Source organism: Phalacrocorax carbo, chromosome Z (assembly GCF_963921805.1).
Source record: "Phalacrocorax carbo chromosome Z, bPhaCar2.1, whole genome shotgun sequence".
NCBI classification, from domain to species: domain Eukaryota; kingdom Metazoa; phylum Chordata; class Aves; order Suliformes; family Phalacrocoracidae; genus Phalacrocorax; species Phalacrocorax carbo.
The window spans coordinates 7301837-7325218 of record NC_087548.1 but is presented as its reverse complement, the minus strand read 5'-3'; the positions used below and the strand labels follow the sequence as shown (position 1 = coordinate 7325218).

Sequence of the window (23382 nt, the reverse complement as noted above, 5' to 3'; positions counted from 1 at the left end):
AAATTCAGTTCAGTCAACCAGAATTCACCCCAGATGTCTCCTTCAGCTTAGACTGTTTCCTGTACTCCATCCATATAGTTATGCAATGGTCAGCATCTAAAGATGATGACTTTCAGTGTATTGCAGATACAGGTGAATAGTTATTACTTAAGGTTACAATGCAGGCAAGCCCAATGGAGTCAGCAGATCATGTAATCCCAGAGCACAACTCCAGTATATTAAATTCAGTAAGCGCTTGATTTCTCTAAAGAAGGTCAACTAACAGTTTGGAAGTGGAGAAAAAGTACTAAAATAATGAAACTTTTAAAAACACACTCCAAACTGGAGTTTTTATATTGTTTTATTATTTTGAAAGATTGCTTTCTAACCTGTAAGATTTTTAGTTTCTGTGATTATAATTGCACAGCCATTAGTAGTTATAGAGCATGAAGCCACAATTCTGTTGTTGAAAGAGATTTTGTACAAAGCATTTCAGGAAGAAATAACTATGGTACGGTCATGACACAAATCTAATTGTCACCACAAAATTAAGGTTTAATCTAAAGTTTACAAATCTTGCTTCTATCTAAGTGCCTTTAAAGAGCAGATTCTCACTGTATATCAGTCCTGAATAGGCAGAGAAGTTGAATGGGATGAAGAAAAGTGTAATCTCTACTTACCTATAGTTGGATCATGATAGTCAGGGAACTGATGGCTTATGAACTGCATTGTCATTGCTGGAGAACAGAAAGACAAAGGGAAGAAAAAATAATTATATTACCATATTTAACAGGGAAAAAACACACAGAGAATTCACTCATCCAAGTATCAGCTTAGAAAGTGAGGGAAAAGCTGGTCTTATGTCTACAGCTACAAGAATGCCTTCGCTTCACAGCAACAACTAAGAACTGATAAATGGGAAAAAAAAAGAAGTAAGCTTCTTTATTTCTCTTAATTTCTTCCTTTTTAAACTGCATTTTATCAATTGCTGTAGTAAAATGTTGCATCTTTTTAACACTTATTAGTTAACCCGATATTTTCTACAGATTAAAATTGCCATGAACAAAACATAAAATATAGTTTACAAGGCTGATTCATATAGGTTTTCATGATGTTACAAAATGCCACTAACTGCAGTACCTGATCTGATTTCTGATGCATTTTAGGAATGCCTAACTCATTAATTTTGATGCAGCAAATGCTTCTTTTAGCCACCTAGAGCTTGGTTTCTTCTGAGCAGATTGTTATATGGCTGAATATTACCTGCTTTCAGAAATTTTAAGAAAGTTAAATGAGTCTTCATGAAAATTGCTTTGCATCATTTGGAACAGGTGGCACTCTAGAAGTGAAATTCAAATTTATGCAGAAAGCCAGAAGCATTCATATCCTGTCCAACTCTGGGTTTCCAAAATGCCATCTAAAGTTCGTGGTCTTTGAATAACTGCAGAAGTATGCTTGGGTATTCAATGGTCACAGTAATACCATCAGTTATCAGACCTACATGGGAAGTTACTTTATCTTTGATGTCTTTCCTCAGGAGTTTGAATCTCAGAAACTTAAAGCAATCTACCTAACACTGAGAGTTGTGATAAAACACCTTCAAAAGTGAAACAGAAGAATTCCAATTGAACAGAAGGAGGTGGGGGGTGGGGAGAACCTAACAGATTTTTTAAAAATATTGTTTGATTTTTAAGTCAATTTCATTATTTTAATTTTTTATGTTTTTTTTAATGCCTGCATTAAAATTCCACTATAGTTGTTATGTGGCCATTGGTTTAAAAAAAAAGTACCCACCTGAATGATAACTATCTTTCACAACACAGTAAATCAAACATGAGATTTTGCTTTATGTCTTGAACATTGTAGCTACCTTCAGTAGCAGAGGTTATGATCAAAAAATTCTGCATGCAACTACACCCATTTTTAAAACAGCGTTGTCTTAGTTTAATGTTTGTCCTCCTTATATTTTCAAGAATCAAGGGTTAAGGAGATAGTTTTACAAAATTATGCAGACAAGGAGTATTAAACATTTATTACCATGTTAATAAATTATTGCATCTTTAGAGTAGACAAATATAAATGTTAAGAAGCAGCATTATAAATTCATAGTGACTCAGAGAGGGTAACTGGGTAAAAAAAGCTCATTCAGTCTATACATATTATAGGGGAATAAATTTACGTGTAGTGACATTCAGGTCTTCTATATTATCTGTTGTCAGATGCATTACTTTTAAGTAGTCTGTATGTTTGGACACTTTCATTTCCAGGACACCTGGTTTCTTAATCACGACAGATTTTCAGGCACCTCCATCTGATAACTGTTAGTGGTTTATGAAGAATAAATTGGTGCCTAATGTGATCTGCCTAGTTTGCTCTGAGAAGCAGAAGCAGCTAGCAGAGATGTTGTTCATATGGTTTATGCCTACACATTTGGAGCTTTCTGAGGGCCTGTACCACAAATGAATTAAATTTTTTTCACTACCTGCTGCTTTTTCTTGCCAAGTTGGGTTTTTGTTTGTTTGTTTTTGTTGTTGTTTTTTTTGTGTGTTTTTTTTTGTTTGTTTGTTTGTTTGTTAAAGCAAACTACTCTCTATCTGATCTCATTCTGTTTCCTTCTGGAGCTATGCCTGCGTCACAAAATCTGTTGTTATAATTGAAATGGAATTTCTCAGAGGATACCCAGAGCTAATGGTAAACATTTTTCCTCTCTCCTAAGACAGCCCCAAATCAATACATCATTTATATCCTCATTAAACCCACAGGATCTAAGAAGACTGAAATAATTTGGAAGCATCATACTGATTTTCAGCTGTAACATGCAAAACATTAGCTGCTGGGATGTGTAAAATTTATATCTCCCAGACCACTCTGTGTGTATGCACATGCATCACCATAACTTTCACAGGACCTTAGGCTGCACACAGAGATTTAGAGGCAAATCTGAGGCAGAACTTATGTCTTGTAATGTCAGGTGCAACAACATTGACTTGTATAGGCCTATCTTAGTCTCAACCCAGAAAGCTACATGAGCTGATTTGGCTATATATAAAATGAATCTGGAGAGGTGCAGAATTTGAGGAAGGTGTTCACAGAAGCACTCTGCATAATGAAATGAAAATATCTTACAGTTAGCTGGCTAGGGAAATGATGAATAAAAGTTTTCTTTTACATGCATTTTGTCGCACAATGCTTCCATGACAGCTCCTTGTCAAGGGATCTTGCTAATACCAGGGTAAGGAACTTCTTTTGCCTCTTTAGTGCTTGTCACCTCTTGCATGGAGATTAGCACCCTCTCCCAGAAAAATGTTACATGGTTTTCTTTTCTCAGACAGAATTGAGGTACACTGTCTGATCTTTTTTAATCACTGAATTACAACGTAAAATAAGGAAACTGGAAACCAGGGTATAAGAGGTGGGAATTGCAACCCACCTTCCTCTGTGTGTTCTTTAAAATAAGAATTAGCATTTTCTGTTAAACCCTGCTGAATATTAGTGCAGCAAGCATTTTCAGAGGAGGCATGACAGGATATTTCCCCTAAGGGAAAAGAACAAATGGCTTTTGAGACAACAAACCTCTTACTCCATGAGGATGGAGGACAAGGAAGTCTTAAAACATCAGGTCTGATGTACAAAAATAGTTGTGCCCAGATTTACCAGACATTTGGCAGGCTTGGCTGCTGGACACACAGACATTAGTTCTGAATGATGGTCAGAAGTTGGTGGAATGCTTCCCAGGGCAAAAGAAGGCTCAGTCACCACTGGTGTGAAACCACACCACTCGGAGCTTCGGGAATTAGACCTGCGTATAACCAGCTCTGTGCTCCCAAGAAGGACAGCTGCCTCAGCTGGAATACACTGGCTTCTTCACTGATACTAGCATCAGCTCCAAAGGCATTTCCAGAGCAAATTAATTTTGAAAACTAATACCACAATGGTATGGGTATTCCATGCTGCTTTATAAAAATATTTTCCTTGGTCCCTCCTTTCTTTCTTATCCATATTTCATATAGATTAATGTTCACACCTAACAAATCTAAACCAACATCAGATATTGTTGTGACCGTTTTCCTTTGGAAATTCAAATAATACTGTTCCACATTTTTACAGATCTATAAATTAGGCTCCTTTAATTTATGCCACACAGAAAACACTGTATCGAAACATGGCTTTAAAGCAGGATATTAAAATGGAATAAATGGATAAGAACAACATTTGAATAAATACATATACTTATAAAAGCAGAGTCAGTTAAAAAATGGTAAAAAAAACCCCCAAAACACCTTTTAATCAATAGCAGATATTGTGAAACATTTTGAATTGCAAGTTGCCTGAAAATTTTTAATGAATATTTTATAACACTGCGAAGATCATTCCATTTAAATGGGATATGTCCATCACATGGCAACTAGTATAAGTAAAAGGATCATTGTTTCAGATGAATAATATCATCTTTATATCCATCTGTGGCTAAGCAAGTGCAGATTGCCTCAACTGAATAAATGTAAGGCTGATATAATGGGTAAGTATGTAACTATAAAGTTCTCTTGTGTTTTCAAAATAAAAAAGGGGTTCAGATCCTGCATATCATTTTTAGTTGCTTCCAGTTACACTTATCCAATGTTCATTAACTATCTAGAATGGTATACATGATATCTATGTTGGCACTGAAATACATATGTTTTTTATGGATAATAAACTTAGTCTTGTCTGTTACTTTCAATATAATTGCTACTCTGTTCCTACTGATAACTTATTTACCTCCCAGTGGGAAATGTTGTGCTTAGAAGAAGGGTGAGGTTATATTATTTACTCTAAAACATTCTTTTGATCAGTGCAGCAATATTAAATATCATGTAAAGGAAGGTGTAAACTTTTAAAAATATGTGTTTGTGTAGGCCCACAGGCTAATAGAATAAAATGCTTCAATATCCATGCAGCTGTGCGAGCAAGTAGAGTAAAATCCCACTGTCCTAATTTGTTCTAAATTTGAATTGCACAGACAACTTTGAAAGTAGGCCTATACTATTTTTCAAGGCTGGAGAGTACGTTACGATCTTACACAATATTCTTTATGGTAATAGTATCCCTTATGTGAATATCTCATCCTGAGCCTCCAATCCCTCCTTATTCACTCAAGAATTTTCACATATTAATATTCTTCTGGGTCTGTGTGTGATTGTATATCAATCCATTTTCAAAAGAATCTTTACCCTCATCACAAAATCTTACACATTAAGTAGACTAACAAATCATAGAATCATAGAAAAGGTTGAAAAAGACCTCTAGGCTCATCAAGTCCAACCATCAACCCAACACTATCATGTCTCATAAACCATGTCCTGAAGTGCCACATCTACATGTCTTTTAAATAGCTCCAGGGACGGTGACTCCACCACTTCTCTGGGCAGCCTGTGCCAGTTCCTGACCACTCTTTCAATGAAAAAAATTTTCCTAATATCTAATCTAAACCTCCCCTGATGCAGCTTGAAGGCCATTTCCTCTCATCCTGTCACTGGTGACTTGGGAGAAGAGACCAGCACCCGCCTCACTACAACATCCTTTCAGCCTCCTCTTCTCCACGCTAAACCCCCCCAGCCCCCTCAGCCGCCCCCCAGCACACTTGTGCTCCAGACCCTGCCCCAGCCCCGCTGCCCTTCTCTGGACACGCTCCAGCCCCTCAAGGCCCTTCTTGTCCTGAGGGGCCCAAACCTGAGCCCAGCATTCGAGGTGGGGCCTCCCCAGGGCCCAGCACAGGGGCCCCATCCCTGCCCGGCTCCTGCTGGCCACACCAGTGCTGACACAAGCCCGGGGGCTGGTGGCCTCCTTGGCCACCCGGGCACTGCTGGCTCATGCCCAGCCGGCTGTCAGCCAGCACCCCCAGGGCCTTCTCCGCCGGGCACTTCCCAGCCCCTCTGCCCCAGGCCTGGGGCGTTGCCTGGGGTTGGTGTGACCCAAGGGCAGGACTCGGCCCTTGGCCTTGTTAAATCTCATACAGCTGGACTCAGCCCATCGATGCAGCCTGTCCTGGTCCCTCTGCAGGGCCTTCCTGCCCTCGAATAGCTCAACACTCCTCTCCAATTTTGTGTCATCTGCAGACTTAGTGAGGGTGCACTCAATGCCCTCATCCAGATCATTGATAAAGGTATTAAACAAGACTGGTTCCAACACTGAGCTCTGGGGAACACCGCTTGTGACTGGCCACCAACTGGATTTAACTCAATTCATCACAACTCTCTGGGCTCGGCCATCCAGCCAGTTTTTCACTCAGCAAAGAGTACACCCGTCCAAGCCATGAGCTGCCAGCTTCTCTAGGAGGATGCTGTGGGAGACAGTGTCCAGGCAGACAACATCCACAGCCTTTCCCTTACCCACTAGGTGGGTCACCTTGTCATGTGATTCCATATGGCTGATGCCCTTTAGTGTGATCCACTGTTCCAGTGGATCTTTACCTTGTTTTTCTATCATCACTGAGGTTTCAAAGATACTGACATAGAAGATGGGCCTAAAAATAATCTAATATGCTAATGTCAGTGGACTTACAGAGCAGTTCATGAAGTTTATGAGAAAAGAAGAAAGCATATAGTTGTTATTAACACAGAGAAGGTAGCAAAGAAGCTACAGAATCTAAAAACAGAACAATAGATCATTTTAACAAAGTATGAACCATAGGAAGAGACTTTGTTATGGAACAGAAAAAGTGGTAAAATTTTAAGACATATCCTTACCCCTATCAATGTGTAAAACAACTTTCTAAAAACATGGCCAGGATATGTTGAACATTCCTCATTTTATTCTTTTGGTAAGGTGTTTGTATAAAACTAAATATATAAAAATGTGACAATATCAAAGTTAAACTATTTCAGGAACTAGACAAGTGTTTTCTTACTACTATTTATCTCTGAAATACTGGATAGTTTGGACAGTTCTGTCCTTCTGATGGTTTCAAACCCACAAGACCCTAGGTATCACCTTCTTTTCAAATGGTCATGCCTGGAAGATGGAATCACAGAATCCCAGGTTGGAAGGGACCTCAGGGATCACCTAGTCCAACCTTCTAGGAAGAGCACAGTCTAGACAAGATGGCCCAGCACCCTGACCAGACAACTCCTGAAGGTGTCCAATGTGGCCGAGTCAACCCCTTCCCTGGGGAGATTATTCCAATGGTGACTGTCCTCACTGTGAAAAATTTCCCTCTCGTGTCGAACTAGAATCTCCCCAAAAGCAACTTGTGTCCATTCCGCCTAGTTCTCTCCATGTGACTCTGTGTAAAAAGGGAGTCTCCATCTTCTTTGCAGCTACCCCTTAAGTACTGGTAAATATTGAATTCTGTTTCATTGTCTTGGAAAAAAGGCAAACAACCTCTAACAACTATTTTGGAGTTTATACCCGAATTTTTAGATTGACTTGTCAAGTAAAGAGTCATTTGCAATCATTCTTCTGCCTATTGAGTCTTATCAAATAGATTTTGTGATAACAATGTGCAAGCATATACAGGGTGAACAGTAAGAGGTGGAGAGAGTAGTTTTTCCAAAATATTATCTGCTCTCGGAATTGCATTAACAGTTACACCAGCTTTGAATGACTAAAGACACCTATAATGCTAGAATATATTAGAAACAAAAGAAAAAAAAAAAAAGAAAAGGAAAAAGAAAAAGATAGAAAACCTTTAATTACAAACTGAAGACTTCATGTATGTTCAGTTTCTGTAAGTTTAATCAATCAAGGTAGAAGGCAACCAAGAAAAAGAAAAGGTATTAGAACTAAAGTGAAATTGTTTGCAGTGAAACAAATGGGAGACACTAGCTATGAATAAATTTAAGCTACAAATTAGAAAAAATTCTAGCCACCAGGTGAGAGATTTTCTGAAACAGAATTCAAACATGGACGGAAGAAGAAAGAAGCCCCTTCAATTTTAAGTTGCTTCCTAAGTGACAGAGTTGCCTTGAATCAGTGACACAGAAGGTCCCTTTGGAATATTTTCCCCTGTATTCTCAATTTCAGATGGGGAAAATGTTAACTTATTGTATATTTTAATATAGATAGCATCTATAATCAGGTCTTCAATTAATATCAGTGATGGAAATGAATGTTTGCTTTCCTGAAATACAATGTGCTTTTAATCTCAAACAGTTTACAAAGAGCCTCTTGCTTTCCAGGGAGAAATTTCCATATGGAAAGCATTGTTTTGTAATAACCAGGGATAACTTAAGTGGCCCTATGTTTATGATATACCTGGGGTGGGGGGGAAACACCATAAAAAAATCCCACCAAACCAAGAATCTGAGCTTCTTACACAATCCATGCAGTCAAAGCCAGCTCATATGCAGCCTTTGCTGTTTTGAACAAAATGTATTACACTTCTGAGGTACTGCACTGTTATATTTTTTTCCTGTCCTTTACTAAGAAATCTTACACTATAGCAGACATCTCTATCAGATGACAGCTGTCCAGGTCACAAAGGACTATGTGATTTGAGTATACAGTATATTTCTTCTGTTTTATTTTTGTGTATCTATGCATGCTGCATTTAGATCTCCGTACACTTTAGAATAAATAACTGACAGCAGTAGTCACCTGAACCAAAACAAAAGGAGTCAGAATGGTGAAATAATGTTGTTACATTCAAGTGCTTCACTTCACTGTGAACCAAAATCGCCAAACAGCAGCTACAATGTCAAAAGTGAGAAAGCTTCATCCAAACCAGAAGTCTTCCATGATAACAGGCAGATAACTTAATTAGATGGAGACCAAAATCCTTATTTAGAAAAGCATGCGAATGACCTCCCTCAAACTGAAATCAGTGGGATTACCCATTTTACCACTGTTGAGATGCGTGTTGTATTAGATCTGAGCACTGAACATCCATAGTGGTTGAAGGTTAGGCCTACCAGAAGGTATATGACAAGAGTCTTGAGGAGTATCTATTTCAGTCAAAAAGACAGATGAGAAGGGGCATGTCTAATGCAGGGTATTACAGAGTTTAAGGAAATTTTAAGAGTACAGGGAAGGTAAATTAAATAGAGAATTATTATTTATTCTCTCGCCATACATGGCAATATTATCTAGCAATAAAATATTTTTGCACAGTAAGTATAGTGAACTGCATTATTGTCCCATGACATGGTAAATGGCAAAGTGTATTGTTGGATTAAACTGGTTCTTATAAACTCAGAGATAAACTCAATGATAAGGCATGCTTATCTTCATACTGCTGGAGGATTTGGAGATTTTCAAGGAGAAGTTTTAACACCTTTTATTTTGTTCATATATTCTTCCCAAAACAACCACTACAGGCTAGATTCACTGATAGGATGCCAGCTTAAAGGTACCTTTGTTCTGACCCAGTACAGCCATTTTTACATTGTTATACCCTGTTAAGAAACAGGATAAGAGCTTTACTATACCATTTCAGGAGTGAATGCTGCAAAGTCTGTGAACTGTGATTATTAATTTTTTAGGTGTTATGATGTATTATTTATTGAGCATTGGCTGTGAAATGAAGGCAAGCTAAATTTTATTTCCCTCTATTAAATTCATTCTGATGTACTAAAAAAATATAGAAGCTTGCTGTACAACAGTCTATTGCATACGCTAAGCTGCTGATACAGCATTGCTTTTTACCTTTTTTTTGCTGAAGTGATAAGTGTTTTGTTCACCCATCTACACTGAAGTCCGCAGCAAAAAGCAGCAAGCATCAGAAAGGCAGAGTCTTTAAAAGCCAAAACTCTTTTAAGTTAAAGGTCTTATTAGAAGGAAAATCAAACACATAAAGCCCCAAAACATGTAAATTTTAAACAGAGAAAACACAAGTTTCTAGGACAGCCAGAACAGAACCAGGAAACTCCTTTGTCCATTGAATTGTTACAGATGGATCCTTCTGTTAAATTGTGTTGACTTGGTCTTGGTTAAAGGCTGAGCTGCAGAAAGCACTGCACAGGCTTCTGTGGTCCCCTTAAATTATTTCCATAACCTTTAAGGATGGTCAATCTTCTATTTGCTCCTGTCAGTTCTGACTCTCCCTGTCCTGCATCCCATTTCCTCTCCGGGGATCCACACTTTCTTGCCAGGAAGGTCATGGTCTTTCCAGAGGATCTCAGCTAGAGCCCTCATTTCCATTAACAAAGAGTATCACACAAAACTACTAGGGAAACAGGTAAAAATAAGTCTCAAGAGAAAAACAAAACAAAACAACACAAAGATGAACATTTATAGTGATGGAAATAGGAGAGCTAGGTTTTTTGTTTGGATGGCAGAACAAGAGGAAGGCTGCTCATATGGTTTTGTACCCTCTACCATTGTAAAGTAAGAGCTGACCATAATCAAAGTACACTGAGGTGGAGTTGGTGGTCATAGAGCAAGGCAGAAAACATCTTTCTTCAGAGAATATTCACAGTTTTGTAATTTGTTCTCTTGCATCAGAAGTAAAAAAAAAGGACTTGATGCAGGAATCTATGTGGCAATATGTGCCCCCAGGGCAAAGCAAAGAAATAGGAAGCAGATGAGGAGAACCGCTCCTCAGAAAGAAAAGATGGAAAAAAAGTCTTTGTTTTGTATTGGGACCCACCTTGAATAAATAAATAAAAATCACTAATCTCAGAGTATCTCTCAAGCTGCTCTTTCTCATAAGTATTAGGTGTAAAGACATGAGTTCTCACTATTTCTCTTCAAGCATGATCAGTGGAACAAAGACATATACCATGTACTGGTTACAGATTTCCAGCAGGAACTGAAGGACAAAAAGAGAAATTGTGCAAAAATTCATCCCAGGCTTGAGAAACTTCCAGGAAACCTTCAGCAAAAGTGCTCTTACTGCAGAAAAGTTCCATGTCTTCTGAATCAGCACATTCTAGTGAAAAACGGTTGTAGTAAAAATTTCTGACTCACATTAATATCTACATCCAGACTCAGTTTCTGGTGCAATATAGGAAGGCAGAATGCACTGCATTGTAAAATTCATGTTTAAAATTCTGTTCAGTGTTTAAGGAAACAGGGAGCAAATGAGACTTGTATATATTCCCCACATAAGACACATCATTGTAATGTGATACAAAATTAACAATAATGACAAGGTAGATTGCTGCCACTAATGCACCATTTCCTCCGTTGCTATCCTGACCCCTATCAGAAAGGTCTCCCACAAAAATACCGAACATTCCCTATCCTGCTTAGCTTATGCAACTTGACAAGATGCATTAATAAACAGAAATTACTTCTGGCAAATGCTGCTATTGGCACATTTTCCCACTGTGTTTCTTCCATCAAGTTAAAATTGGTGAGAAAACTTAATGTGTCTTCCATCTACTGTACTTCAGCTAGAAAATCCAAAGGCAACTTAAGCCTTCCATTAGTGAGCAATCCAAAACATAATGACATAAAAAGGTTTTAAACCAGACTCGGGTATAATGTGATTTTAAAAACAGAATATATTGAATAAAGCTAGAAAGACTAAATTTTCACATATTATTTCAGAGAACAATAGATCTGATCTTGAACAAATAGACATGTTTCAATTAAAGTCAAAGGATAAATCTCCTAATTTTACAAAGGAACTACAGCAAACCAGATAAAAATATAGGGTAGTTCTTTATACAAGTAGGCCCTGGTTTGCAGCTATCAGTCTCAAGTATGATTAGGTCACTGTGAAAAAGACTTTCAAGGAAGGATAAAGTCATTTCATTCTATGGAAAGAAACCTCTCAGCAACTGCATTTATTTCTCTCCCTTTTTTTAACTGCTGACATGTTTCCACATAATGATAACTTGAGATGCTCTGACTTGGTTTACTGCTGTTTCAGGTAGTGGTAAATTGACATTGTTTGCAGGTTTCCTAACACAAACTAGTGGTTAGCTCCTGTGATACCTTCCATGTGAAATTATACCCCATACATCAAGAAGTGATGAATTGGCAGTGACAGCAGCTGTATTTTCTTGTGAGTGGGAGAACAGTTGCTGTTCTGTAATGTGGTACCAACTTCTCTGTACTTCAAACCTATGGTCTGGAAAATTGATGACACATCAAAGAGGAAGATACAACTCTTCTATTTAACCCCTCACAGAAGTCTTATTCAGGTTTAAAACACAGCCTGGCTTTTATTTTGTTGTTCTTTATATTATATTTTTTTCTTACCAATGCTAACATTTCTCACTATATCAGTTAAAATCTTGTAGAGGATAACATCCAGATTAGCAAATATTGTTGGTACCCAATTCCCTTTCACTTAACAGGTTTCGGGTGTTTGTCCTTGCTGATCTGAACCATAACCTGCACCTCTGAAAAATTCAGATCTATTTTTTTAAAGTGTTGGTGATTAGAATGATGAACTTGTTTCTTGCTGCTGAATGAACTTTCATTGAAATTAAAATACTTCATGGAGAGAAAATTGACTTGGATGAAATTCAGGAGAGGAAACTAAACTAAATAATGGTAAATTTACTGCATGGATTGATTGTATCAAAATTATTCAAAGTGCAGAACTGATTAATTAATTTTACTGTTAAATATTTTATAGTATATTACATATATTTACAGTTCTACTATAAATTACATGATTTATAGGTAATTTTTCATCACTTTCATTATCTTTTTCAAAATTTCTCTTTACCAGGGTAGCTTAATATGCTGGTTTTCCCTTTCAATGTAAAATGTAAACAAAATTTAAAATACAGTATTTTGCTCAGAAACTCTCTGACCCATTCTTTTAAAACCTGACACAATTTTTCCAGTGATAACAATGCCATTCAAATTATATTTAAAGGAAATAGACTAAGAAAGAAGGAAGCATTTCTGAAGATAGATCTAAAGCCAGAAAACTGACACCAGGACATTGATAAAATCCCAATAAAGTTTTGAATTAATCAAATACATTTGGTTATTCTGAGAATGCTGTCCTGAGCAATGTATTTCCTACTCATATACTTAAATTTATATTTATCAGTGGAGTTTTTTATCTCAGTGGAGATAAATATCACATAATTTGCATTATATGAGTTTAAAAGTGTTCTTCACTACAGACATGGCTTTGAACTGAATGTATTTTCCTTGTCAGATCTCAGAGATGTTTCTCACTCAGCTAATTGGGCAGCACTTCACAATGAAGTCAAATCTGACACATTATCACTTATACCAACATTAGTTTTCGATGTCTTTTCTAGTATATTAGAAGATTTTCTGTAAGATTAGGGAAGGTTCTTCTGCTGGTGAGGCCCTTCAGTTATTTACTCCCCTGTGCATACATACATGCACACACACAAATCTAAAACCTGATAATTTTGAACTGTTACCCAAAAAGCTGATCAAACAGTGGAGAAAGCCTGGAATTGAGGATAACAAGGTCTTCTGGATGGGGAAGAAGTAGTTCTGTTTTGCTACCAGCACCACTCAGAACATGGTTATGCAGGGAAAATGACAATCACAAAGGTAAGAATATTGAAAAGAAATTGTTGAAATTAGACTGAAGTTCTGGGGAAATCCTTTTGCATTATAAATCAACTCCTAGATTTATCACCCCTATTCAATACTCTTGCAGTATTAAAATACGCATTACAGATGCAATACCATAAATACATACAAGAGAGAAGCTATGGGTTTGCAATGGCAGGCTCTAAATGGCTGGAGGTTCTGTGTGCTGCATTTAGGCAGCTCCCAGCCATGAGTGCTACCTTTCTAATTCCTCTGTGAGACCCCAGACTCTTCCTGGTGACAGCTGATGTATGTGTTTCATGGAGGATGCTCGGTAGCGCTCAGAGACAAGACACCTGCGAGGCCCTGAACATTCAGCTGTTAGAATCTGACCTCCGTAAATTTCAGAGACCCTGGAACAGACATGGGACTGTTCTGAACATCTTCTTTAACATTTTAAGGATATGGAAAAGAATATATTAATTAAACACCTAGACACTTCAGAGGCTGAGTCGACTGGGAAGAAGAGAGCTTCTAGATCTAGAAAACAACATGTACTTTGGAAACAAAATAACAGGAAGTAATGAGCTATCTCAGAGAACAGTACTGGCCCTAGGCTTCCTATTTTACTTTATGAAGAATTAATAACCACTGTAAAACTACTGAAGAAGGTTATATGATTATATGAATCAGGGGAGAGGTGTTTGTAGCTTTTGGTTCTGTTATCAGCTTTTTATCCTTTGATTATCCTTTTATTATCTTTTTTTCCCTCTATTTCCACACCTGCAAAAAAACCAAAGCAACAGCAATATGGACAGTGATTTCTGAGATTTACAGGATTGTTGCGTAAGATCTGGCTGTGAATGCATTCCTTAACTGTTTGTCTAAAATAAAATTAATAAAACCATGAAATTTTTAAGAACAAACTTAATCAATCCCTTCATCATGAAGTTACCTGGATGAAAGGAGGGAGGAAGCATGAGGTCAAACACCTTACACAACAAATAGGAGTTACTAGTACAGTGGAGATGAAGAGACTACAAAATACAAGGATGATAAAGTAAAATAACTACGCATCCTCTCATTCTCTTCCCCCTATCACCATACAAACCCAACTGGAAGCTTACATTTGCCAAAAGCGCGTTCATATTGCTTGACACATATACATGCTAGCTTATGATGATATATTGACAGCGGGCACAGTTGCAAGACATGTTTGGGGGTGAAAGGTAGCACTTCAGGCACTAAAAGAGGTGATTTATTATAGCATTAGCATTACACTGAAAAGGTCAGAAAGCTACAAAACACATACAAAAGTTCTTGAGGGCTGATTCTATTTTCACAGAGAAAATCTGCATTAGCTTATTCAGGTTTGTACCCTCAGTGTGAAAAAGAAATGTTAAAGCTATCAGTACTAGCAACATGGAAAGAGTTTACAATGTTTTTTTTTTTTCCTACAGCTGGAAGGGGATGGCTCATGACCCAAGAATAAGCTTCAGAATACTTAGGCCCCTAGAATAGGTTGAGTCTCACTCTTTCATCCTTCTGGGGTAAACTTATTTTCGTGTATTTCATAATGCACTTTTTGCCCTTGATGCACTTGTTTTTAATGATGTGAACCTAGCAGTCTCAGGGGTATGCGGTGTTATGTATCACCTTAGCTTGATGGGTGATAGAAGCCATACTTGGTGACCCTAGACCTTGCCATGCAAAACTAGAAGCAGGTAGAACAAAACAAAACAAAACAAAACAAAAGGCAAAACTCCCCCTTTACTCCAAAAAAAAAAAAACCCACACACTACAAGCTGGACTTACAGGAGTTTCAAAGATTTGCCTCATATTAGAGGCAAAATTCTTCTCAGGATTTCTGCTGTTTAATTGGGAACACAATATATTGGGACAGGACTGATGAGTAAGAGTCCTTTGAACTGTGAAAAAACTCCTAAAAAACAAAATGATCTTATTCATATAAAGCCACAAAAGACATGAATACATTTAGACATTTCTGGATTTTTTTCTAATTATTCTGAAGTTGTTCCATAAACAAACCTCTTTAACAAAAATAATTTGGACCAGGGCTAGAAGCTGTACTTCATCTGTAACATCACGGGCCTGGATTATATGCTTTCCCAATCCCTGCAAAAATTATAACACTGAAATTTTGTCTTGGTGGTGCAGTGGCATCATAACTCAGTTCTCTGAAGGCAAGGATTTGGGAGCTGACTGGGATACAGTAGAGGAACTTTTTCAAGACCCCAGTAAGTTCATGACTACCTAAACCACAGAGCAACACAGAGCTTCATGTTATAATAACTGGAAGTGTTTCCTCATGTCTGCTAAAAAGGATCTGGGAGGACTTTTAGTGGCTCAGTGACGAGATGATATTGAAGTACTCCATATCCCAACAGTGTGATGATACTGTGCTGTGCTGACTCAGAAATGAGTCAGCTCAATTACCCAAAAAAAGGAGAATCAGCTCTTTTTTGAAGGTACTTGCAGTGATATAGATGTGACAGAATGACTCATCTGTCATCAGTGGTTTAGTCAGCAAGGCCTTTGCCTCAATGACAAGTATTTATAACTGGAGAATGAAAGGAAGCAATCAAAATGAAGTAAGCAAAAAAGACCTGGATGTTAGGCCTGGTCTATAAAATGCAACTATGAGCTCATTACATCCGTAGCCCTGAACAGCACTGTAATGCTAGGGTCTGCCCAAGTCCAACCCACTGTAAAATGTGCTTTATGCATTTCTGTCTGTTCCCGATTCAGAGGATATAAGGTTGCTGCAACACTCACCTAAGCACAGTGATAAATCTCTGTGCATCATCTGTGAAAATAATTTTTTTCATCTGTAGTATTTCCTTCAGCAGAGGTTTTTACTTCAGTTTTTGATGGCATACATAACTGGGCTTGGGACCTTTTCCTTTGAGAGATCCTTCCATAAAGCCTTTGAGAGGCATGAACCAAGATCTGCAGAAATCAATGGGAGCTTTTCCATTAATATTACTAGGTGTTTCATTAATTTTTTACTTCCACAATGTTCTTTCCACAATGTTCTGGAGCCGCAGTAATGAAGTATCTTTCAAAAGAAATTATAAAGGGTGAAATTGTGACTCCTTTGAAATTGACTAACAAATCTTTCTTTGATATGATTGGGGCTGGAATTTCTCTGGTATCAATGTATGACTGCAGTTATTTGCCTTTACATTGTATAAGTGACTACATTCACTACCTATAATTTTGCTTTGGTGCGCATATATTTTCACGCCTCAAAACGTTGATTTTCTGTATGGAAAAGAATAGAAGAAATACCTACAACACACAACATTCTTTTTGTAGTTTTTGGTAAAAAAATTAATCAGTTAATGATCTTCATTATTATTTTTAACTGAGAAATGTCTTTTCTTGCAGAAAAATAAGGTTTTATGAACACTCAGGTCTAGAACACAGCTATCTCTAGGAAGATGTGTATTGAATGGATCGAAAATTTGGATGAACAGTGGAAGGAGTACAAAGTCTAAACAAAATGACATCTTTTGTAATAAGTTTTAAAATCCTTTTAGAACATTGCCATCCACCTACATCTCAAATACATTCATAAAAGTTTCTCTGTGGGTTCAATCCAAAGGTCTGTCTAGTGCAGCACCTTATCTCCAGCAGTAGGTAGGCTGGAAGGTATAAGAAACTCAGCAGGTATAAAGTGATTTTTCCTAGTACATACTTTTCTACTGCTAGTATTCAGTGGTTTAGGCACTCAGATTTCACAGCTGAGATGCAGAGTTGCATCTGGAAGTTTCTGTGGCCCAACTGTCTATTATCCATGAGAATAATTCTAAATTAGGCTGTGATAGATACATTCAGCTAAGACAACAAAGAGTTACAATTATACAGAATCTTCAGATCTCTGCAGAGGTGGAACCAAAACAAATATAGAGTATGTATGTCATGTTAAAGTTATTTGCTGGCAACCGCAGATTGACTGATTTCACTTAATGACGAAATCAGAGCAAGAACTGTTAATGACATTCAGGAGGCCTTTGTTCTCAGCTAGGTTTTTTATTCAATAGATCACACTATTTCTCAGAAGTTTTCTAAAAATAAGGGAATAATTGTTTGATATAAAGGCCAATTTTAGAAGGGGGGGTGGGGAGGAAAGTAAAAAATACAAACAAAATCACTTCACCCTCCAGTTTCTCATCAGAGTGATCTAATTTGTTAGATCCTTCATTAGGTAAGAGCTGAGGCAGCTGGTACTCTTATGAGTGACTCTAGGTTTATCACTTCCACTCTGTAGGCTGTATTTTTCTCAAGTGTAAAATGGACGCAGTGATACCATTCTTCTTTGCAACCTGAGTATTGTGTTGTACTATAGAAACAGCTACATGACAACTAAATCTTACAAGCAAAACCCCTCTATTGTATATTTTATTTCATACAGCTAGTCTGCATTTGTGTTTATGGAAATTATGATCCATGAAATCCTGACTGCACTAAGTCTAGTGGGTGTGCACATGAATTTATCTATTTTCTATGTGATAGCATTCCTTTTTCAAGAGCATTTGGTAACAGATTTCTCTTTACTCTGGTACAACATTTGAACAATAAGTTCATTTAATATCTTAGTACTTCTAATGTTGACAAAGGCATCTGAAAAGAGATAGAAAAATTCAAGAAAGCAGAAATAATGCAAAAATAGTACATAGTAGAAGCGTATTAAACGAAATTCTAGTATCATCTGTAGATGTATATCAAAATGTATATATTTGATAATGCATGTTCAGTGCTACCTCTAATTACATATGCTTTTGAAGTCAAAACTAGAGCACTTGCTTTACTTTAAAGGTAATTAGCCTATTTGTATGCTTAAAGATAAAATTATGCTCATGTGATTGTGAAAATTGGGTATAATCTGCTAATCTGCAAAATTCAGCAATCCTCAGTGAGTTCTGTTATTATAAATTTGAATTAGCAAAAATGAATGCTGTTGAAAATCAAATCAAATCAAAGCAGAACCTATTCTTGATAGGGTAAGATATTTAGAGAAGCTGTTATAAACATATGTGTTTAGAAACTAAAGAGTAAAATCTATTTTATATACTCTGTGTTGTTAAATATTTATATATTCAATATATTTCTATTTAGAGAAACTAAACTTTTAAAGAAACTAAATATTGGGATACACTACCAGCCTTGTATATCATCTTGATAAACAGTTAATATGGTGGCACAACTAAAACTGTCAGGTTCTTTACTTATTTTCTTGTATCTGGAACAAATTGTATAAAATAGATCATGAAACAAAACGAATTTTGTAAAATCCCCAATGAAGATGAGAATTTACGTCTTGGGAAGACTGCTATATAATGGTCTCTGAGTGCATGGAGGCCAGTGGTCCTTCAGAGCACTGGTTGAAGAGCTAAATCCAATACTGTAAAAGATAAAAAAAATGTGTCTCCCCACATATAGGGTTCCTTTTCACCTATGTCAAAACCACATGCCTGCACAGCTGGATGGAGGGTAGTTTTGCCTTCTTGGCAGTTTGAGCACTCTGCAAAAAACAACTTTTTTTTTTTTTCTTTTTACCTTAACAGAGGTCAGACAAACATAAGGTCTGACTAACCAAAGAAAGATAAATAACCCAGGGAGTGGGATGAGGAGGAAAGCTTTATTATTAGTTTAAAGACTTCTGGAGCAGAGTTTATAGGGAAGCCAAGTAACAACTAGCAAACAACATGAAATGTTTATGCATGTCAATGGAATCCAGTTATTCTTCTCTGTCTTTCTGTCTTCCCCTAATTTACTGTTCTAATCAACAGACCTATTTTCTGCCCTCTTGGATACTACCATCCCCCTTATGGATTGACGTAAATAACAAACAGCTCTAGCCCTTGGCTTCACCAATAAGAAACACTATATACAAAATGAGTTACTGCAAATAAGGCAGGGGCTAATGTCGTAAAGCTGTCACCTTCACCTCCAGGATTTTCCTTCCTAATAGACCTACACACTTTCTTGTTATCATCTGCAGTAATTTTTTCTAAAACGTTGAAGCTGCTCTTAGTCAGGTACAAAATCATTTAGGGGTAGCAAGAAAAGGTATGTTTCCTTAATAAACATCAGGGTAGACATTAACTGTTTGGAATTTTGGAGTTATTTCTGCCTAAAAAAAGAATCTGATTCCAACCTGTGATTCTGTGGTTCTGTGTGATTCTGTGTTAATGATAAAACTCCTGAATTCTGGGGAGCTGAGGAGGATCTGATTAGACTCTTTACTAAATAGTGTTAGGTCATTGGGTTGCTGAAGCAACTGTATTCCAAGCTACAGCTAGGGATTTATCTAGATGGGTGTATCTCTGCTGCCACCCTACCTGTTTTTTAAATTACAGATTGAGTAAAATTTATCAGCTATAAATAACAGCAAAATTAACCAAACCATGTATGCACTATAGTCTAACATATAAAGCATAGCAGTTTGAAGCTGACATTTGATTTAGTAAGGCGGAAATCTCAGATTATTTTTGAGGTCTGATTGCATAACACGGAAGTTCAAAGACATTATGATGAAGTGTGGCATTAAGAATCTATCACACACAAATGCAAACATTCAGGCCTTGTTTCAGTGGATGAGTTGGTTCAGCTCTATGAGGTCTTTACAGTTCTTTCTCTGATAATTTTTAAATATTTATGGTCACTCTGAAATTCATGTTTATACCAGGGAGAGACTCTGCAATTCTAGCCTTTCTCTTTACATAGACAGCTGTGTTCAGTCCTAGAGCTGAATGACTCTCAACTTTGGTTTCTATCTTCTAGTCTGTTGTTCACTGAAGTCAACAGATCAACTTAAAATAATCACGGGTTATACCGTAGCCCTAAAAGTGAACATTTATTTCAGCAGCTTGGGTGCATATGCTTGAGAATGCATGTTTGTTCCTAAGTTAAACAAAATAAGTATCCTAAATGTCATAGCTGCCTGGAACTGCCAGGTTGTGATTGAAGACTCTGCAACAGATAACATCACCTTTAGATTAAATGCAGCAGCTTATACCCAATACTTAAAATTTATTTGCTTGAGCCCTCTGAGTGCAAACAGACATTATAGCAACCTGTTGAAGCTCAGAACACTGCCAATAATTGAGAATCACCATCTGGCCCAGCACCAATGGCTGGACTGTTTCTGGGAAGAAGCAATTTACAAACTGAGCTCAACTAATAAACGTCATGACTCTCATTATAGGTCATCTATGGTGAAGGTGCACTGACTCATGGGTTACAAAAACAATGAAGAAATGCTAACCTTTTGTGTCTCCTACACTAATCCTCACCTTAACCCAAATTGCTCAAAATTCTGTTCAAGCTTCTTCTATGGATGAAATAAATTCAGAATTTTGTAACTAATTTTATTCAACAATTTTAGTGCAATTCCCTTTCAGTTCAACAACATTCCTTTGTGCAAGCATTACGTAAGTCTTCTTTAATGCCTTGAGGAAAGCACAAATGAACTGTGTCCTGGACAACTACAAGGAGCTGAATTTCAACAACTTACCTAGGAATAAATACTATCTCACAATTCTTCAGAAGAGTTATTTTTATTCCCATTTTACCAATGTAATGCTCAAGCAACATGAAATAAATATCTAGACACATGAGGAAGACTATTAGCAAGAGACAGCTCTGATTTCTTACCCCTTACCACAATTCCACACTTCCTAGAAACTGTCATGGATCTTTGTGGTGACAAGGGTCTGAGTTTCTCATGGTATCAGATAAAGAAATGTCACATTTTGTCTATGGTTAGAATAACTATGTGAATGGAACATTACATAGCTCATGTTATATAATGTTAACATAACTCATACAGAAGAAGAACTGCTTATCTTGGGACTACCCTTTTTATATATTTGTGAAATGTGGACAAAACTAAGCATTCTGTTTGTTATCTGAAGTCCTTCTTTAGCATTAATCTTATGGCTGAGTTTGCACTCAATGTTGCAAAAATCTAAAATGATGAATACTGGAAAAGTAGCTAGCAGCATCATCCAACAATAAACCATACTCCTACCTGCCCAGTTCTGCATTGCATACAGAAATGTTAGCCACAGAGTGAAAAACAGTCCTTATCATAAATGACAGTTTAATTCTATGCTCTGGTCACTTTGGAAAAGTAGCTCTGAAAAAAAGTATATGGTACAAATGGTAATTGGATACATAAATGCATATATGTATGTATGTATGTGTGTATGTATGTATGTAGTTCTACCTGCACATACAGATGTGTACTTACACATTTCTTTTTGCTCTGGAGTTGACAACACTCTATGGCATGTCAACCTCGGCATGTGAACTACATGGTGGATTTAACACAATTAGAAGGGTCGTGGTCTTTCGTTTAATGTTTTAGATTTTCCACCTTATGTGTGTGTTTTGTGTACATATTCATGAACACATTTGTACATACAGACACACATGTACATACAGACATACACATGTGCATGTATAAATTTCTATTCCAGAGCTACAGTATATTTCTGCACTGCCATAATGCCCCATCTGAACCACTAGCTATTGAAAAGCTAGTGTAACCTGTGGTATTCCGGTTAGCTCCAGGGGACAGAATGAGAGTCCATTACTGTACAACTGAAAAAAGCAAAACTTGCCTCTCTTCAACTCCAGTACTACGACAAAAATCCATATTTTTTGCCTAAGGGGAATATCAAACTACGGTTTATGAGACACCATAGGTAAACAAACATGTCTTCCTTTAGGATTCTGTAGAACATAGGCAAATTGTACACTAAGATCAACTACAGTAACTCCGTTGTAGTTTGCACAACACAGCCTTTTTCTCTTAAAAAGGCAGTATGCATCTCATATGCTATCACTTTAATCTACTTATTACATTTCCTGATAAAGGCAGGCATGATTTTAGGGAAAGTATTAGGAAAAAACCAAAAAATCATGAAGTTTCACTTCGTGATAAATGAAATTGAAATTTGTTACTTTATCTGATCAGCTGGGAAAGCATAAAATTTACATTTAACTTATGGTAGTATTTATATGGGAAATACATTGACTGCTGTAAAGTAGAATATATAACTTGCAGGATAATGAAAATACGGTGAACTAGATCAACATTAAGCTTCCCAGGGAATTGTGTAACTTTGGGTAGAATATATGGATTAAAGCCAAAATTTAATTCAATACGTGAGAAAACAAATCTGGAGTTAAAATACCATCTACTGACACAAAATATCCTCTGCATAGTCCACAGGATGGCATTCGTTCATTTAAGGGATGCTTTGAAATCATACTTCATGAGTCCTTCATGAAACAAATTTTTAAAAAAATAACAAAAACCTCAAGATAACTGAATTTTGTATTTTACTTAGACATATTTTTAGCACTTTACTAGCCTTGAAACTGTTTTGTACCACTTATATTTCAGCCCCAGCCACAGTACAGGTAGGCTGTCTCCAATTCTGTCTTGTTTTGATGGTGGTTACTGTCATACCAACATAGCTATGTACATCAACAACTAAGGAATAAGGTACATTTTTGCAGTCTGAAATTACAGACCTTGCCAGAGTAGCTTGTAACCAGTTAATAATACAGGCCCTCTAAGTCAACATGATTTATTTTCTTGGAGTGCTGTGTCAAGGTAGTAACTGCTATAAACAATGATGGATGTGTAGTGATTTCATAGTTTGTGTGCCATTAAGTTTTATAGAATCATAGCATCATAGAACGGTTTGGGTTGGAAGGGACTTTTACAGATCATCTAGTCCAACTCTCCTGCCATGGGCAGGGATATCTTTCTCTAGGTCAGGTTGCTCGAAGGCTGATCCAACCTGACCCTGAACACTTCTGGTAATGGAGCATCCATGACTTCTCTGGGCAACCTGTTCTAGTGTCTCACCACCCTGATTATAAAAAAAAAAAATCTTCCTTAAATCTAATCTAAATTTACCTTTTCAGTTGACAACTGTTACTCCTTGTCCTACCACTACA

General features: G+C 37.0%; 1 protein-coding gene across 1 annotated transcript in view; it reads right to left on the bottom strand.

The window, feature by feature from the left end:
- The window catches only part of RIT2 (Ras like without CAAX 2), a 188542-nt gene that overhangs the window by 127347 nt on the left and 37813 nt on the right, over positions 1–23382 (bottom strand). Inside the window, exon 2 of the mRNA XM_064438028.1 lies at positions 660–716. Within this exon, the coding sequence (XP_064294098.1) occupies positions 660–716 (57 nt within the window). The remainder of the gene's footprint in view (positions 1–659; positions 717–23382) is intronic.